General features: G+C 41.1%; 1 protein-coding gene across 3 annotated transcripts in view; it reads left to right on the top strand.

Moving 5' to 3' along the window:
- The window catches only part of GNB1L (G protein subunit beta 1 like), a 42,032-nt gene extending 26,617 nt beyond the window's left edge, over positions 1 to 15,415 (top strand). For 2 of the 3 annotated variants that reach the window (XM_068412847.1, XM_068412848.1), the window contains exons 4-7: positions 917 to 1,079; positions 4,901 to 4,999; positions 9,707 to 9,922; positions 14,744 to 15,415. In XM_068412847.1, the coding sequence (XP_068268948.1) occupies positions 917 to 1,079; positions 4,901 to 4,999; positions 9,707 to 9,922; positions 14,744 to 15,010 (745 nt within the window). In that variant the 3' untranslated portion in view covers positions 15,011 to 15,415. The remainder of the gene's footprint in view (positions 1 to 916; positions 1,080 to 4,900; positions 5,000 to 9,706; positions 9,923 to 14,743) is intronic. The other variant, XM_068412849.1, reaches the window with a different exon arrangement.
- Positions 15,416 to 18,675: the final 3,260 nt, after the last annotated feature.

The following is an 18,675-nucleotide window of genomic DNA, read 5'->3' as shown; positions in this document are numbered from 1 at the left end:
GTTTGTGGATTGGAAGCTTCTCCACAGTGGTACTTTGTTCCAGAGCCAGTGGGATCATGTAAATATGTAACAGTTGATGCTGTGCCCTTTGTCCAGCCTCCTTGGTCTTACTGTTTGGGACCATCACACAGGCTTTTCCGTGGGATGGAGAGGTATGCAGAGGAGTCTCTGCTTGAGCTGCACTAGTACATCAGCAATGCAGCCGCTGGTTCTCTGGCTTCAAATGTTTTAACCACAGCGTTTCGTCGTTTAATTCCTGCTACTCCCTGCACTGCCAGTCCCTCTCCTGTTGTGTCTCGACACATATACAGTTGTAATAGTCTTCTGTGCCCTCCCTGTGGCTGTGGGAAGTTGACCACCGAATAACTGTAGCTTTTTATTTAGCTTTGATGCAGTCTTTGTTGTCTTGCTATTTGTCTCTCAGCTGTCAACACGCCTGACATTTCTATTTCATTGCTCGGGTGAGAGAGTGTTAAATGTGTTACTCTCTGGATACTTTTGTTTCATTTTAAATTAGATTTAATCAATGGTAAAATGTGAGTATTTTTATGGTGAAAATGTTCAAATACTCATGAGACTTCATAAATATATATGCACATGTAAATAGCATATCTGTGTGTGATCAAGACTCTCTTCACAAAGAAACATGGCTAACTGACGGCAGCGTATCTGACTGACTCTCGGGTCCTCCCTCCTCCTGGTAACTTTTGAACCTATTGGCCACTTTTGCAGTCCGTAGGAGGGTGGTGGTCTGGGTGATACATTTCATGAAAGACCCAATTAATACCCCCCGCAGAAGCTGTACTAAGGTCACTGCTTTACTGCACGTTAAAGACCCAACTTTGTGATACGAACCTGCAGGAAGCCAGGCTTCCTCAGACCCACTGCTCATGGATGACTTGTTTTACCGTAACAGTCAGGGTCGTGACCAGAGGATCTGCTTGTGGGATTTAGCGGAGGGACGGACTTCAGTGACGGATTCTGTCTTCACGGAGAATGTGGGCTTCTGCAGATGCTCTCTGTTAAAGGTGGCACAGGGACGCTGGCTAATGGCCATGGCAGCCAAAGCCCTGGAGGAGGTAGGAAGTATCTCTTTTTTCTGGTGCTTGGGAGATTGCTTTTGGTTTTGAGATGAAATAGTTCAGAGGGAAAACAACATTGCTCTCAAATACTCTGCTCAAGAGAGGGCAGCACAAGGAACCTTTGGGGGTTCTAATCACTAATTTTAGCTGCCAGAAAGATGACTGAACTGTATAACTCATGCTCTAATAACAAGGATACCACCCCAAGATTTGTCTGACATTTAAGTATTTGCAGCTGCTGCTGGTCTTTCATGTGCAGGAGTTTTGAAAACTCCTCTGGTGCCACTGAATACTGTTAAAGGGGAACAAGAGTCCTTCTGGAGAACTAATGGTCAGAAAGTCTGTCATCAGGTGGAGGTACTCATCTTCCGTCTGAAGCTGAAAGTCGTGTTTGGTGAGAGAAGGGGAGGTGCAGGTGATTTGTAATGCGATATGTGGTCTTTTACCCCGGGCTAATTCTTTAACTGGTACTTCGGCTGGAAATAGTTGAATTACTGTCAGCGGCCAGAGGTTTGCTCAGTGTGAAATAATTGTAGGGTCCGTTTCAGTTCCTACTGGGTAAGTCCACATCTAATACCCATTATCACAGCAATCACTGACTGACAGCTTTGTTGGCTATTTCCACTTCTGCTTTGTAGAAATCATATTTTTTGTTTTCTTTGAAGGACTATTTGAGGACATCACACAAAAAGAAATTATTTCAAATACTTGATATCAAGATACCAAAAATATGAAAAAAGAAAAAAATGGCATAAATATGAAAAGAAATATTGTAGCTAATTGCAAATTGTTCATCAGCATAAAAGGTCACATGTTTTCTGGACTACAGGATGTGTATCTTGAAACTGACAGTTGCATATTTTATATACGAAGTAATGAGTGGGAATGGTGCCTGTGTTGCAAGAAAATGTGAACTTTTTATTATTCAGAAGTTAAGCACATACTTAAGTACTTTGTTGGCTCACAGCCAGAATGTTCAGCCTTTTACAGAACTGAGTAAGCCTATAGACACAACCACTGTACCAGTAAATACAACCATTCTAAGTCCCATACCTTGTTCTGATCAAACAAAGGACTCTCTCCATTTTACAGCAGTGCTCAATAATATCTAAGTTAAACAAAATTGACAAGTACGTTCTTGTGTCAGTCGGAGAAGAGTTCTTGTGTCAGGCAAAGAGTACACACACACATTCTGGTAATGAAGAATTAAATAATCATCTGATCCACAGAGAAGATGTTTACCCCAATGTCTCTTACAACTCATCTCTGTTTTGTTTTCATGTGTTTGCTTGGGCCCTGCAAGCTGATGATGATTTGCTGTCTCCTGAGGTAAAAGAGTTCCACTCTGTGTATGAACCTTTACATTAGAACTGTGTCAGGTTTCAATAAATGCACGTAAGCTCCCATAATATATAGTGCTTCCAAATAGGCAGCACTGTGTGAGACACAGTACATTTGAAGCTTATGATTAAAATTAAGACTTAATAAGTGTTTATGCTTGGCTGGTGCCCAAAAAAAGAGTAATTTTGTCTTAAAGCAGGTTCAGTCCATAAATAATGAGATCTGAACAGGCATTTATTTGTTCATGATTGCATTTAAATCACCAATTATGAGTTACATGCACTTTTCTTGCCAATTTGCCAGAAACATGTTAAAAGCTTTATTAATGTGAAAAAGAAAAAGGGTGTGTTTCCTTGTGGCCAGTTTTAGCCACCCAGGAACACTATTAACCTCAGGCAAAGGCAAATCTTTCTCCTATTAAGCAAAACCAATATAAACACAGAACTTCAAGTTTTAGGTTACAGTTGTCAAAATATATGAAATAGTATTTATTTCTAAGGCTCAGTTGCCTCTAATGCAGACAGTCTCTGGAACTGTCAATCTGGCATAGGCAGCTCATGCCTGCCTGCCTTCTGCAACAAGCCTTTCTCATCGCTGTGTTTTTCTTTGTCCTTTGCAAGCCCAACTGTAGCCCTTGTACCAGTTCATCCATTTTTTAATCAAGGTAAAGTGAAGGAGGTTTTTGTTTGTTGTTTTGTTTTTTTTTTTAACCTGCAGAAGTGCATTTATCGCAGTGCACTTATCCTTCCTTATTCGTAACAGTTGCAGTTTCAGTCTTGTCTAGGAGGCAATGCCCTTTGGAGAGCCAGTGATGAAAGATGCAGGAGGAGAGGACGACATCTTCATATTTAGAGCCCATGTCCTGCAATAGCTAATGTGGTCGTTATGCTGATAGCAAGAAAGTTGCCAAGAGAAAAGCATCTTCTGTTAAGAGTGGAGCTCCGAAGAACCAGAATTCCCAGATGATCAAACTCTTGTCTGTTCATAGGTTTGGTCTACATATTGGATGGCTCTTTGCTGTAGTCTCCATTCCTCAGATCTGGAGAATAGCTTCCTGCTCCACTGCTAAGTGGCTTTAGAAAGTGTTCTGTGTATCGTGTTTAGTACACTGTCAGCTTGCAGTCCTAGAGCACAGCTGGCTTTTGGCAGGCTGGCTGACAACCTCTAGAAACAGGAAGATGTTCTGGCAAGCTTTGAACTAAAGGTATGGGACTGGAAAGCCATCGCAGCTGCTGTGGCCTTGATTGATGGCTCCCTGAGGAGCCATATTTGTGTAATACCTCATCTCAGATGCTTAAGGAAATTCGCGTGACTGGGGCTGTCCAACAGCACTGTTGGGCTTTTGCACATTCTGAAATAGCCTAGAATGGCTGGTGATGCTGGATTTATCAAATGTTTGAAGTCCTTTAAATTTATGAGATAATGCAAACCATTGTTTATTTAATTAAAATAAAAAAATCACCTTAGTGATTAAGTATGTATGTGAGAAAAAGGGATGTTCCTGGCAGCAAATTTTTGATACCTAAAACTTCTATTTCTCCATAGTTCCAGGCTTGAGAATCAGCCTAGAGTGAGGCACTTCCGTGTCAATTAAGAGACTCAAAACCTTCCAGTGCCAAATTGCAAAGGCATGCCCCTGATGCCTCCCCTGATCCTGCCTGCTGTCATCCTGAGGTGGAAATGAGCTACTTCCTTGGCAGAGGAAAGACTTGCCCCATGCTAAAAAAAACCCCACCAACAACAACAACAAAAAAACCCAGATCCATAATTCATTATCATCAGTGTGAGCAACAGTGGAAGCTGCTGTGTAGACAGAGAGCAGGTGTTTAACACAATATTGTTTGACCCTGCTTTGAATAAGGTCAGACAGTTTGGTGTTAAAAATACCTGTAGGCCATCACTGCTGCAGCCTGCATTAGCAGGTAATTCTGGGGTTACATTTTGTTAGTGCAGTCAGCCAGTAAATAAAAAACCCACCTTAGAGAGATATATATATATATATATATTTTGCCTGTATTTCCACGCAAGCTCTGTGTTACCATGATAGAACAAAGGAGGCAATGCAAGTGTCCACAAGTGAATATAACAAAAAAATTAGCAACAGAGATGGAAGAAGGGGAAGGGGAGAGGAAGCAGGGAAGTGCTTTCAGATTAAGCAGTCTGCAATATTATCTAGTGTATGCACAATATCATCTACTGTATGGAAAGAAGACTATAATACGGATTAAATAGAAGAGTGGAAGAAGAGGATGTGTTCTTTCTAGCAGTTTTGTCGGGTCTTCCCTAAAACAATGCCTTTATTTAGATAGCTGTAGATTCCCCTACAGCTCCAACTTAATATGCATTCTTCAGTTTCCTCCAGACAGTTTTTACTGGAAAAGCTCATACTAGCCTTAATCACCTTACAAGACTTGTGTTTTTAGCAGCAGAATTTTGACTTGGAGCCTGACCAAATACTCTTGTTTTCCTGATGTCAGGTTCAGGTTTTGGAGCTGCCATCCAAGACATCAGTCTGTACCTTGAAGCCAGAGGTGGGTGCCAAGCTGGGCATGCCCATGTGTCTGAAGCTATGGCAGGTAAGGCAAGAGCGCCTGCTAATTGTGAAATGTTTTCCCTGTGATTCACTTTATATGAAGCACATGAATCTTTCCTCACTTGGATTTTGATTTATTATCAAACCAATCAAGTAATTATACTATTAAAGGGGGGAAAGATTTGTGAACATCCTTCATGTAACTTTCAGAGCTTTCCAAGCTTTAATGGAAGATTTGCAAATGCTCGGGGAAAGCTTTGTATCCCTAGGATAGATATGGTTTTTGCATCAATCGAGGAAAATGAGTGACTTACCAAAGCCAGTTGTTTGATATGGTTTCTCGCTGCATTAAGAATGATGAGAAATGATTGGGTTACTTAAAAACAGTGATTTTAATGGCAGGTTACATTCACTTCAATGCCCTCAGGACAAGGAAGCACTCTATGAACATTTCTATTCCAGACATACAATAGGAACAAAATATTTATGATTGTATTGACTTTGGACAAAAAGGTAAATAAAAGCAGTTAATGACAAAACCCCACATTTGCAAATAATGTTTATGGGATGCCACCAGTGAAAGACAAGTAATACAAAAAGGTGGCAGTAGAAGGAGGATGGAGTTTAGGTGACTGGCTCTAAATCTGCAAAGAGTTGGTGACAAAGCTGATTCCCAGTTTAACCCGCTGACCACATATGGTTATAGGTCTGCAGCACCATCCGAGCTGATTTCAAGTATGTTATTCCTGCAGGTTCATCTGAACATTTCTATTGGTTTCAGTCAAAAAAATTACCAATCAGTTGTGAATTTGAGGCCTTAGTGTCTTCACTCAAGGTCCTGAACAGACTGAAGTGTAGAGGAATTCAGGTGCTGACTTCAGACAAAAGCAGGAGAGGCCACAGTTCAACTCCCATGGTGTAATTAAAAGCTAGAAGAAAAAAAATACAAGGAAAATTAAATAGACTGATTAGGCTTTTATTAAACAGAAAGTTTCTCTTAAAAATGCAATCAGTGTTCAGTACTCAATGAAATGAATGGGGCTTTCTGTCTCCTGGACATATTTTAATAAGATGAAGATAACTGAGGAAATGCTCAGTGTTGAAAATTTTGTTGCCCGTATAAAAAGTCCTCTGTCTTGCCGTATTTTCTACATGCGTTAATATTGCTATTCCTCTAGGAAGCAAAGCAGGTGCAGAGTCTTAATTTTATGTAGTTTTTAATTTTGTTGCCAGTGGGGATAAAACAGAGGACTGGGAACTGGGAGAGGTGAATTATTCCATGCAAATTCTGGCTTTGGGAAGTCACCACAACTTCCCAGACTGCAACAGGCGAGGACAGATAATCCCTTATGGTCTCACAGCTGTACTCACTCTTTTACAAATGTGTGCAACTCGGTTTAAAAGCATAGGGAGGGAGGATACTCTTAAGGGCAAATAATTACATGTGGTGTACCAAAGTGATGCTCTGCGTTCTGCTTTGTGGTTTCACTGGAAGTGGCTCGCTGAGTAACCCTGTAACCATAAAAGCAGAAGCACACGAGCTTAACCCAGCTGCACCCCTTCCTGAACAGAGGCCGTCCAGGATTTCATTGTACATTACTGCATTGGGCAATATCGACATACCCAGGAGATGAGCACTCCCCAACCCAGCACTTATGGGCAACGTCTTGCCTAAGAGACTATTTGGCGTTGCTTATGGCACAGTAAATTAACAAGTTGAAACAGAAGCTGACATGGAGAGAGCCACATCATGGTCTGAAGGAAGTATGCTCAGGGTTGTTGTCCAACAAGAGTTTGGGGGCTGCAGCCATGTATCATTGTATTTTTCTGCATGCCAATAAAAAAAATCCATACATGAGGGAAACAACGCACCTTACCAGCAGCAGCACGAATGAGAAACTTTACTATAGAGCAGAAGGAAACGGAGGCATAGGTTAGGCTTGTACGTGAAGCCTCACTGGCTTCTCCTAAGCAGTTAAAAAGCTGGCAGCTGTTTATTTTGTTGGTTTGAAACTTTTTTTTTCCCCCCCTCATTTTACTAGGTCTGTCCTTCTTAGATGTATTAGTTCATTCAATGGGGTTTTTTTCCTTGTGAAGGTTCATATTCTTAAATACATTGTCCCTTCAGCTTCACACCTTCCTGCGATTACTAACTGGGTGGGGTAGGATTTGCAGGAGTAAGGATAGTCTTCCCTTTAAATTTTTTGCTCTCCTTGGGGAAGGCATCATGTTGCGTAATGGTGCAAACAAAATAATTCAACAGGAATAATACATGTAGAAACTGGAAACGCACAGTTATTACTTTATATAAACTACAGCAATTATTCCTGTTGAGTTGACAGCAGATCACCTTTTCTTCCTTCCTTGACAGTTATCCAAATGCAACAACAAAATGTTCTGCTTAGGAAGAACAATGATTTATAATTTAATTTTTCCACTGAAACCAAAACATGAATGGTGAAGACTTTTTGCCAGAAGTGTCCATTATCGGGAACTGAAATAAACAGGCCGTTGTGAACCACTGCTTGGTGAGTCCAGGCATCAGACTGAGAGTTCCCCTGATCTTTCAATAGCTTTTATTGTTTCAGTTCAAATATATCTATTCATTGAAATATTACACTTCATATGGTTAAGGGAGAGTCAGGAAAAAGTAGTGTGAGAGACTTTCATTTCATAGAAAACAATACTTTGTTTTTAAAATAGACCAGTCTTAGACCTCACTTGCAAATTATTGGTTTTCAAATCTAAGCTAAGATACCCACAGCGCGCGCGCACACACACACACACACACACACACACACACAGACACACACACATAAAAAGGTTTTGCTTGGCATTTCCCATAATGCTGAGCACTCACCTGCACTCACCCACACTCACCCCAGGGCTCTGGAGGAGTCATGTGCTCATACAAGAACTTGGCGGGGGGGGAGAGTATGCCCAAACTGGGGGCTTAACTTAACTTACTGAACTACCTATGAAATACTTTGTTTTGCTTTGAAGGTTTTACCCTTTAAATATAAATAAAATCTGGAATGTTCATTTCATTCAGATTTTGTTTTTAACTTTTCCCCTGGTATTAAAAACCAGGTACTCTTCATCCGAAATACCTGACGAGTTAACATTAATTCACATATATTTGACATTCATTGCTCTGATGTTATATTATTTTAGCAAATCAAAAATTTGACAGAAAAACTGTGCACAGTTCTGGGCATTGGGAGAGACCACCTTTGTGGGCCTTTCTAGCCGAGCATGCTCCCTACCTTTTCAAAAGAAAAGGGATCTTACAGCAAGCAATGAGGCTCCTGCAGGATCCCAGGTGTGGGCAGACCTGTTCAGAAAGGTGATGTACGGGATTTCCCCTTGGTTTCCTTCTTTTAAGGGGCAGTTTTCTTCCCCACTCAGTGAGATCCGTTCCTCATTTAAACACTTCTTTAGGCTGAATAAATCTGAGAAAGAACACGAGGCTTTTACTGAGCAGTCTTATTACCTAGACCACCCATCTCTTGTTAGTTTAACTCCCCCTAGAACAAATAATAACCAGTGGGAGAATACTCTGGACCACTAACAGAGGCAGTGGGCCTTTGGCCACTGCAGGTTTGTGTCATGACATTGACAGCCAGCAAGTTTGAAGAACCTCATTCACCAATGCGATGGCAGTAAAAATTAATTCTTTATAAGTGTCCTTTACCTTTATTTTGAATTGAATACCAAGCAAATGAATCCTATAGGACCAGAGGGTGTTTGGAAAGACCTGAATAAGATATTGGATACATTTCTTAGGGTAAGATGTCCCTGCATGAGGTGGCTGTAATCCCAGTGCCTCTTTTGGTGTTTCTTCTCCTATTAAAGAAATCACTGGCATTAACAGATGCCTGGTTTTAGTTGCTTTTCGTTAGGGATTTGCATCTTCACGCGTATAACCAGTTACTGCTCACGGAGTCGTTACTCTTTTGGCTGGAGCAATGATGAATATTTTCCTTAAGTGTGACATGTAATCCAGTAATGTTCCCTTCTTTGAGTTATTTCAGAGGCTTAAATAAATTAGGTGTCTGCCCAGGGTGCCATGCCCTTTGGCCTGTGACATCATTAATCAAAATAGCTTTCAATTGGTTACAGTGGGACTCGGGCGCCCGTTAACCCCTTGGTGACTCACCCAGAGATTCCTGACCAGAGGTTCAGTGTTTACCTTTGAGCACTGTGGTGCACTTGGGTAAACGATCCCTATGTGTAACCCTACACTTGGCAATGTGAAACGGGAATCTTTAAGCATGGCACTTCTTCCAATGTCCAGACAGGTTTGTATAGCTTCATAGTAACTCAGCTGCTCTAAGTAATTTTTTGAAGGCGCACAAAGTTCAGGCCATGAAGTAAAAGTTCAGGCAGCCTTTTTCAGGTGTTGTAAAGGGCAACAGTTTAGATTTTCAGAGAGAAATTTTCTGTATATGTGTATATGTATGTATATGTTAGATACATATTATATATATATTAAAAAAAAAAAACAAAACATAGAATTTTATATGTAGATATAAAAACCATAAGTGCATGTCAGCAGTTACCTAATAACTCTTTTGATAAGTGGATGGACTATCAAGATTTCATACTTGGACTTCTAAAATTTTCACTACTACACCCGTCAGAATTTTCATTTATTTTTCTTGGTGCTTGGACTGAAACCTGTTTGGGGATGACAATTTTCCTAACAGACTATTTACTTTTCAAACAATTTTACTTTTCCCTTGATCAGCTCAACTGTGGTTCCCAACCTCTGCTTCTGGCTGGCTATGAAGATGGATCTGTGGTCCTTTGGAATTTGTCAATGGCAAAAGCATTGAGCCAGCTTGTTTGCCACCAGGAGCCAGTGATGAGCCTTGACTTTGACTCGGAGAAGGCCAAAGGGATCTCCGGCTCATCTGAGAAGGTGCTTAGCATCTGGAGCCTCAATGAGCAACAGAACCTCCAGGTCAGGATCATTGGCCCTCTAGTGTCATTTATCCCACTTTGCACTAACAGTTTGATAGACTAAAAAAATATTTGGTCATGAAGAGGAGTTGTTGCAGATCTCTAGCTAATTAATCACAGACTGGTTAGAATGTCTGTGCTATGTGACTAGACTTAGCAAAAGATGGTGGGGATTTAAAAAAAGAAAAAAAAAACCCTCTCTCACATGTTTCTGGTTTTACCAAAGTTGCAACAGGCACACAAGCCTAGCATTACTCAAGCCATTGCCTCTGTATCTTCATTTATCACGTTAGCAGTATCCAGCTCTTGGAATGTCCTAAACATTATAAATGAGTTATAAAAAATGAGAAACAAAGGATTGCTTTTCTGAAAGTTCTGCTTGGATGGATAGAGGTTTCTTTCCACTGTGGGAGAGACAGAAATATTCCATGAAATACTTCACAAACAAAAGGAGTGGGAGTAGCCCAGCTAGCACCAAGAGGACCTGAGGTTTAGGCAACCAGCTGCCTTTGGCACCTTTAGAGCCCTAGCCGGAGACAGGGAAAACAAGTTAATTGGATATATCAGTTTGTATCTGAGCCGTGCATACCTGGAATGGCTGGTTTAGAAGGAGGTCTCATAATCACCAGTTCAGGCTATGCTAGTGAGTGGCAATAAATATTGCTTAGGCTAGACAACTTTAGCAAGTGTTCCAACAGTGCCAAAGGGTTAAGTAGGTTTTAACTAGGTGTGGAAATGAAGTGCGTAAATAAAGGCTCATGAAAATTAAAATGGCCCATGCATAGCCTCTCCACTGCTGAGTGCTTTAACCTTGTTTTAAAGTGGCAGTTGTCCCCTGAACACACAATGAAGAGGACCTGAACCAGCCCCCATATCATCCTTGAGAAGAGAGCTGCTGGATACACCAATTCATGGAAGAACAAAAATTGCTCTTCCAGCTTGTGGCTTTTGTGGAGATTTTTTTAGGTAGTGGGGCAAGTTAATGCTGTTTTCTGAATGGTGCTAGAGGAAGAAAAGCAAGTGCTTGGACATCCAATGGTGACTCATCACCTGGGGGACCGGATATAAGCTGTTAGGCATCACCACAGAACAAGCATTTAAGGAGTAGTAGGGCACTAAGACCCCAGTGCATGTAGTGTAAATGCGTCCAACTGAGATGAAGTTTGGTGGACACAGCACTCACCGAGGGAGCATCTGAACTTTAATAAGCAATACGACTTGAAGTAAAAGAGCCAGTCTAGACTTGGAATCAGTAGCAAAGGTGTTTTAAGCTAATGTGCTAAAGAAGAGCTTTAACAAGTCTGGTACACCATTGTCATGGTTTGGGTGTTTTGTGGTGGGTTGTTTTTTTTTTCCATGTTTGAGACTAGTTTTCTAAGGACAAGGTGTCAGAAATCTGCCATCATGACAGGCTGCTTAAAGCTTCAAATAATCTGGTGTTGGAGAGGAAGTTGTTCCTTCATAGTAATTATAGCATAGCTTTTTCCTAAATTCAAAGAAAATATTGTTCTCCAGAGCACATTTCAGTTATGAGCTAACCATAATGCAGGGGTACAGGTATGACTCACGGGAAAAATAAACAGTTGTTCACCTGAAATATTCCAGGTATTGTTTTCCACACGGTATTCACATTCCCAGGAGCTGTAGGATTAGTTACATCTTCAGCACATCACACTGAGACACAGTAGCTTTTCTCAGAAGAAATTTAAATGCCAAGTAGTATAAACTATAAGTAATGTTTCTGTGCTTCAAGCATAGTGTGAATGCCCTAATAAAAATGCATCTTTCATATGAGCACTAGCGATTGTCAAGGATGTAGATTAAGTTTTTTCCCACTATGGCATTAATAATATAAACCAGATGGGGATTTTTTTTTTTCTGACATTCCAGGTACCTGAGGTAATGGTAGACGTTGGAAAGCCACTCAGTGGCACATTATTTTTATTCTAAAAGGTTTTAATAAGTAAACGTGGTGCATAGCTATCTGCCGGTGGAGAAATAATGATGCAATGATGGTACTTCAGCTCTGTTTTAAGTGGCAATGTGCCAGTGTGTCAATGAATAGATGATGAAGGTAACTTCATATTTTATTGCTATGGGGAAAGTTTGGTGTATTGTCTTCTACAAGAAAGTTGCTGAAATCATCACTGTCAGCAAATGACTGGATTGGTTATGAGCCTTCTGATTTGGACGAGATAGTGTAATTATGTGACGATGTTTGTGATAGAATGTAGGAGGTAAACAGCTTCTGCAGGTGAATAAACAAAGCAGAACTAAGAAATCTGTTTATCATGGAAGTTCCTTTATATATGACAAGAAAAAAAATACTATAAGGTGTAATATAAGTAAGCGCACAAGTTTTGTTGGTTGGGTTGCTGAGGGTTTTTTCCTCAAATGTTGAAACTAAGGCTGCCACTATCTTGGCTATTTTTCTAATAAGAACAGGGCTTAAAGACTTGATTTGGGTGTAGGAGAGGGAGATTAAAAAAGGAAAAAGAAAAATCACAGATAGCCTGTGTTAAGAAGGGCAGGAGAGGTGGATATCTGTTGGCCTCAGCATGTCAAAGTTTCTTAATGTATCTGCTAGTAGATGCAAGTGTCCATGGTAATGACTGGCTGAAAGCAGCTCACTTGTTTGTACCTCTTTGTTTTCTTAATTACAAGCTGGTTTTCTGGTTAGGAAATGATGTTGGTGTGCATTTCACTACAGTAGTTGCCCGTAAGTGACTGGATGGCACAAATCCTGGCACTAGGATTTCACCTGGTTGCATATACCTTGAGCAAGTTGTTCTACTTTGTTTTGTTTTTCTCTCTCACCTCTTGTAGATTTGTGCAGATCATGCACAAATGCCCACTGTTCCCTCATGTTCCATAGCCAAAAGGCATCACCATTATAGGCTTCATTTTCAAGTTGTAGCTTGCTGAGGACTTGCAATTTCTCCCAGTCGCCCTGATTTTGCTGTATAGATCTTGCCCATATAATTGACAGTAATGATGGGAAGCACCACACCCAGGATTGGCTATAGCCATCTGCTAATAATCTCAGTTACAGAGTAAGGCCCATCTTACGTTTGCCAGGCTGGTGATGTAAGTAATAAATCTTTCCCTTGCCAGTACACATACGCCAACAAAAATCCCACTGAAGCCATGCTGCATTAGCGTAACTGGGGAGTTTGGAAGAACATACGTAATAGCAAAAAGCACAGGCTTTATGGTGGCAGCCCCACAAAAAGGCCCACATACAGGCTCCTCCTGTTCATCAGCCCTGAGCAAAACTTGCTGTCCTCTGATCTGAATTGGTGTAGACACATTCGTCAGGTCCTGTTTAAAAGAGGAATGTATGCAGCATGCAAGAAGCACGTCAAGTTTCGTTTAGCCTCTTTTCTCATCAAATTGGACATCTCTTGCTGTTTGAGTCAGTAGCTGGGCAGTGGTTATATAGTTGAAAAATAATTGCTTGTAGGTTTGTGCCTGTAAGATTCCAAGATGTGTTCAACTGCATCTGAAACCAACTTTGACCAGCATTTCTGGAGTTCTAGTTTTCTACATCCAGTATTATAGTTAAAATTATCTGCAATTAATATATTCTTTATAATCCTGTACTAACTATGCAGCGTGGAATGTCCTTCGAGGAGGAAAGCTACTCCGATGTAATATGCTTGTCAAGCCCTTCCCACCTCAGAAAAAAAGCAAACACCACACAGCGTATTAAAACATGCACTAAATTATATTAAGCTTTGGTACAAGATAGCTACAGATTCAGTCTTAGGTAGATGGTGGCACTAACGTGTCATTTCCAGTCACGCTTATAAATAACAGCACTTCAAGGTCAGCACACACTCAAAAGGTGTTTCCCACATCGTGACAAAAGCTAGGCTGTTTCAACATACATGCGCCTTTGTGCGCACACACACACTGGTGCACATACTGCATGTGTCTCAGAGGTAGACTGCTGACTAATACAAGTTACCTGAGGTGAGAACAGCAAAAGTGTATTACATTGAGCTTTTCCTCTGTGCTTCAGGGGAAGCTCATGTCAGTGAAATGAAAACTTTTCTTTCCAAGGGCTAAGTCCTGTGCAGCCCCCGTGCCTCCTGAAGGAAGCTAAATGCCTTCCAATTTAATTGTGCCCCAGTAGTCGCCAACCAGTAACAAAAGGCTTCCAAGATTGAAATCAATAACTTGTTCATAATCCGCTTCTTGGAATTCAGTGTAAATAAAAGTCTCTTGGGAAGCAGTACTAGAAATACAGATTTCCTGACACTGTAACCTAATTCCTGGAAGCATTCCTTTCTCAAGACTGTGGTAAATGCTACCACAGCTTATTGGGGTTTTTGTGAGGGGCCACAGTAGTAGAAATAAGTAGCAGGTAGTTTAAACATCAGCTCAGAATCTCAGCATGGGAATATTGCAGAAGCAGGGAAACTATATGGCCGTAGTTCTGAACACTGCAGCTCATGTAAGAATAGCTGGAAGAAAAGAGCAAAGCTGTGTAGCCTGGTTCTCAAAACCCTGACTCGGAGCTTCACTTGTGACAGAATATAAAGAGCTTTAAATGCAATATAAGCAAAAACATACAAGGGATGCTTTTATTTTTAAAGCATGGTGCTGGAGATAGATATGCTCAAGTTAAGGTCTTTTTCATCTCTGTCTGAAATTGTTCTCACTAAGGCCTCATCCACCACATGGTGAAAAGCTCCATACTACCTGTGTGATGCCAGTGTATGTGGGTGGGCACTATACCTTCTAAAATCCCAAAAGATTTCCTTTTTCTTCTGTTTCTTTTAAACAATTAGAGCTCATCTATAACTTTCTCACACAGGTTTACAAGACACACAGACTTGTCAACGCTGGCATATCTGATATCACCATCCGTCCAGACAAGAAGATTTTAGCAACAGCAGGGTGGGATCATCGCATCAGGATCTTTGGCTGGAAAAAACTGAAGCCCTTAGCAGTGCTGGACTACCACACAGCAACTGTCCATTGTGTGTCCTTCTCAGATCACAGAAACCCCAGTGAGAGACTGCTGGCAGCTGGCTCAAAAGATCACCGCATCAGTATCTGGTCAATATATACCCAGACGTGACATGTTCTGCGCTGTCATGGACAAGGAAAGCAGGATTGGTGAAGCAAATCTTTACACTGAAATTCAAACCTGGATGTGGGGAAGTAGTAGAATATATTTCCAGGCTGAAGTGAGAGTCCTAGGTTAATTTTTAATGCTGCTTGTTCAAGCTGCAACTTTCGTTTTCCAGAGAAGGAAGTGGATTTTTAAAATTCATAACAAGCAGAGCAAGGCCAGTCATGAATGAAGACACAGAACAAGTCACTTTCTACTACAGGTTTTGCAACAGCTTTTCTTTGGCAGGTTGCTTAAATAACTTGTGCCAATATCTTCTTTTGTGAAAAAGGACTGGAATCCCTCCGACTGCGGTGGGGGCAGAATACATCTGTTTGTAAGTCATTTATGTATCCAAGAATCTGAATCAGTGTAAAATATCACTCTGTCTTGAAAATTTATACCCATTAAACCACCTCCAGTGGTTTCTCATTGTCAGTTACTTTTTCTTCCCCCTAACTGAAAGGCTATCAGAACAACCTTGATTTGTTCACACTCCTGTCAGTTTCTAACTTAAACCAACAGCCAGGAATGTGACTAGGGACGGCCTTTGGCATTTATGAATTTCGTTATGTCTCCTGTCACCTCAAGCCTCACAATTAATCACAAGAAAGAAAGGGAAAAAAATCTTCCCCTGCACTGCACTGCAAAGCTATGTAAAGCCTTTTACAGAGCCAGTGCTAAATCCCTTCCATAGACTGACTAGCTGAAGGATTTAAACTCAACAATCCAATTAGCGCCCTTCTCCTTGGAGAGTTAGGGGTAGGTTTCAGCATGGCAAGTCTGGGATTCAGCGACACAACTCCCATTAACGTTTAGGGGAATTGCATGGATAAACCCTTATCCACACAGGGCGAATGGCTCCATTAATTTGTCATCTCTACGGTCATGGAAGCTGAAATGTATTCATGAAGGGTTTTTTTTGTTTGTTTGAATCATGAAACGGCATTTGCATTCTTTTAAAGCATATTAGACATACAGCTGTCAGTTCATAGACATGTTACTGTTGCATTCAGTCGCAAAGTTTCAGTTATAACTGTCCCCCTGATGCAACTGGCAAGGGCCAGCTTCTTAAAAAGGAGATGGCCTGGGAACTAGAACTCAGCTTTACAAACTGAAGTGCGCTGTTGATACTTTATTGGAAATATTTGTTTCTGCCTCTGTACAGAGCTGAACATCAAAGAAAAAGTCATCAGAATTTTAGTGAACAGCAACATCAAAAGACTTTAAAAATAATTTCAGGGAAAAGGCACAAGCAAATTAAGGTCTGGGTCTGCTACCCAGCTGTGCTTTACAGGCAGAGAATACTGTTGGACTAAAAGGCTTAAGCACCAAGCCCAGTGTTCTTGCCATTAAAACACAGAAACAGGATACTGTTGCCAGGCTTTTCAAAACAAAACTTGGCCTTACACATTTTGGAGTGTGATGACACTTTAAATAATGCATTTCTTTGATTATTTCTTTACTATTCGGTAGCTGCATGGAGGATCACACTGCAGTTGAAAGTTAAAGCCTAATTTTGAGTGAGCCTGAGTCAAGGGGAGGTGCTGGTGTTCATTACATCTACCAGAGTTGCAGAGGTGGTAAGTGCTCCATCTCCACCCATCATCCACCTCCCACACAGAGGAGGAGCTACCTACACGGTACAAGACACTCCAGGCCAGCAGCCTCATGGAATGAGACAGAGTCTTTCTGTACAAACCTGCTGCTGGAAGAAACCTTTTCTTTTACGCCTTTTCCCCTTTCCTAAAGTAGGTCAGAATCTACATGGATAAACAAATAAATAAACAAATACAGCAAACGTTGTGTGCAGTCAAGGGACCCATCATAGGGAGTTTGCAAAGAAATTTCCTCTTGGCTGTCCTGTCTCGCACTACACCACACATGAAGCCTGACAGGCAGCCTTGAGATTGGTGTTTCCCGTTTGAGTGGTGCTCTGCAAACAGAACTTGGTGAAATTCTGCTGTATGAGAACAATTTCACAATCACTCATCCTTTCAACAGGAAAAGGCAGCTGTGCCACCAGAGCACAGTGTAAGCGGTGAGGAGCCAGTTTCAAGACTGGAGTGGGGACTAAGATGCAAACCTGTCCAGCATTTCAGGGCAGCTCCATGCTCAGCACACCCCTTGGTCTGAATGCCAGTTATGAGCACCTGATGCTCCAGGGCCACGGTGAGGCTCCAAGGCATTGACACAGCCTGGCTTCTGCTCCTGGTATGGCTGGCTGATGGGCTGGCTCACAGCCACCCCCACGCAGTTCCAGACCTCAGGGCCCAGAGCAGTACACAAAATGCGTCTTTAACGAAGGCCTGTTTATCTGACATCCACTGTGGAAAATAACTTTTGATGCAAATACTGTGATACTGGCACAGTGGCAGCGCCCTAGGAAGAATGGATCAATCCTTCATATCTTAGTAAGAGTGCTATTAGATCAGAGCCTGAAAGTTAGGAACCACCTCTAAGTATATTATTTTCTCTGAAAAAAATGCCATTTGCTGTCAATGTCAGTGTCTGAAGTAAATATGGAGATTCACAAGGGGTGTTTAGATTTACTAACAGGTCTTTTGGAAGACACTCTAAAGATTACTATGTGCCTTCACATCTAACTCACTGCCCTTTGCTGTGGGTTAAATATTTGTGTTTGTCTGACTAAGTAGATTTAAAAATAAACTCAGTCATGCAAGCACAAATTGAAAATGAGGGCATGAACTGCACCTGTAATCTTACTAGCAGACACACAGAGGTAAAGAGTTTCATCAGCTTCAAGAGGAAGGACACATGTTGCAGAGCTCCTTGCAAGAACAGACCCATCCTATGCTTATTTACTTCCCATTACCAAAGCACTATCCATGTGATACTTTTGCACATTACAACAATTAATTCATTAACACTTTATATCACTACTGATTTTATTTAAACACTCAGTAAAGGGATTTTTTTCCACATTATAGTTTGCTTGACATGAGCAACCAGACTACCTTAGTTGCTTTAGAGTTGAGCCTAAATGCCATAGTTTGAATGTGAATTAGTCTTCTAAAAGTTTATTTGCTTAAGGAACTGACCCAAACTTCCCCAAAGTAGAATGATTTCCAACAGGAAGGATAGTCTATATTGCTATAGACTGTAAAATACTGTCTGATTGCATCTAGGAAATTAACAATTCTATTTTCTGAAAAAAACGTAGAGCTTTTTTCAGTTGTAGCATGAGCATGGTTATCACTCGAGATTTCAGCTGACTTGCTAGCAGGAAGGTTGTGAGTAAAGAGCCACCTTAAGCTGCTGGAGTTAGCTCTGGAATCTCACCTGCCAGAAAGGAACAGGGCTAGCCTGTACCTGGCCTAAAGGATTCAGGAGTGAAGGTGATGACAGCTATATTATTACAAAAGGCTTCCTCCCAAGAATCACCGTCTTTGGCGCTGTGAGAGGGAAGAAAGCAACCAGCATTCGTAAACTAATAGAAATAAATCCCAAACACTAGCATTTGTGCAGCAATTACATGGAATATTTATCACCACTGGAATGAATGGTGATCTCTGACCCTCTAACGTTTTTTTGCAAATGGATCCATTAGTTCCAACCCCTTTCTCTTATCAGTACATGAGCCACAAAGCATTGCAGTCCTAGGTGTAGAT

This window comes from Nyctibius grandis, chromosome 14 (assembly GCF_013368605.1).
Source record: "Nyctibius grandis isolate bNycGra1 chromosome 14, bNycGra1.pri, whole genome shotgun sequence".
NCBI lineage: Eukaryota > Metazoa > Chordata > Aves > Nyctibiiformes > Nyctibiidae > Nyctibius > Nyctibius grandis.
Note: the sequence above shows the minus strand (reverse complement) of the source record. Positions and strands in the feature narration are given on the sequence as shown.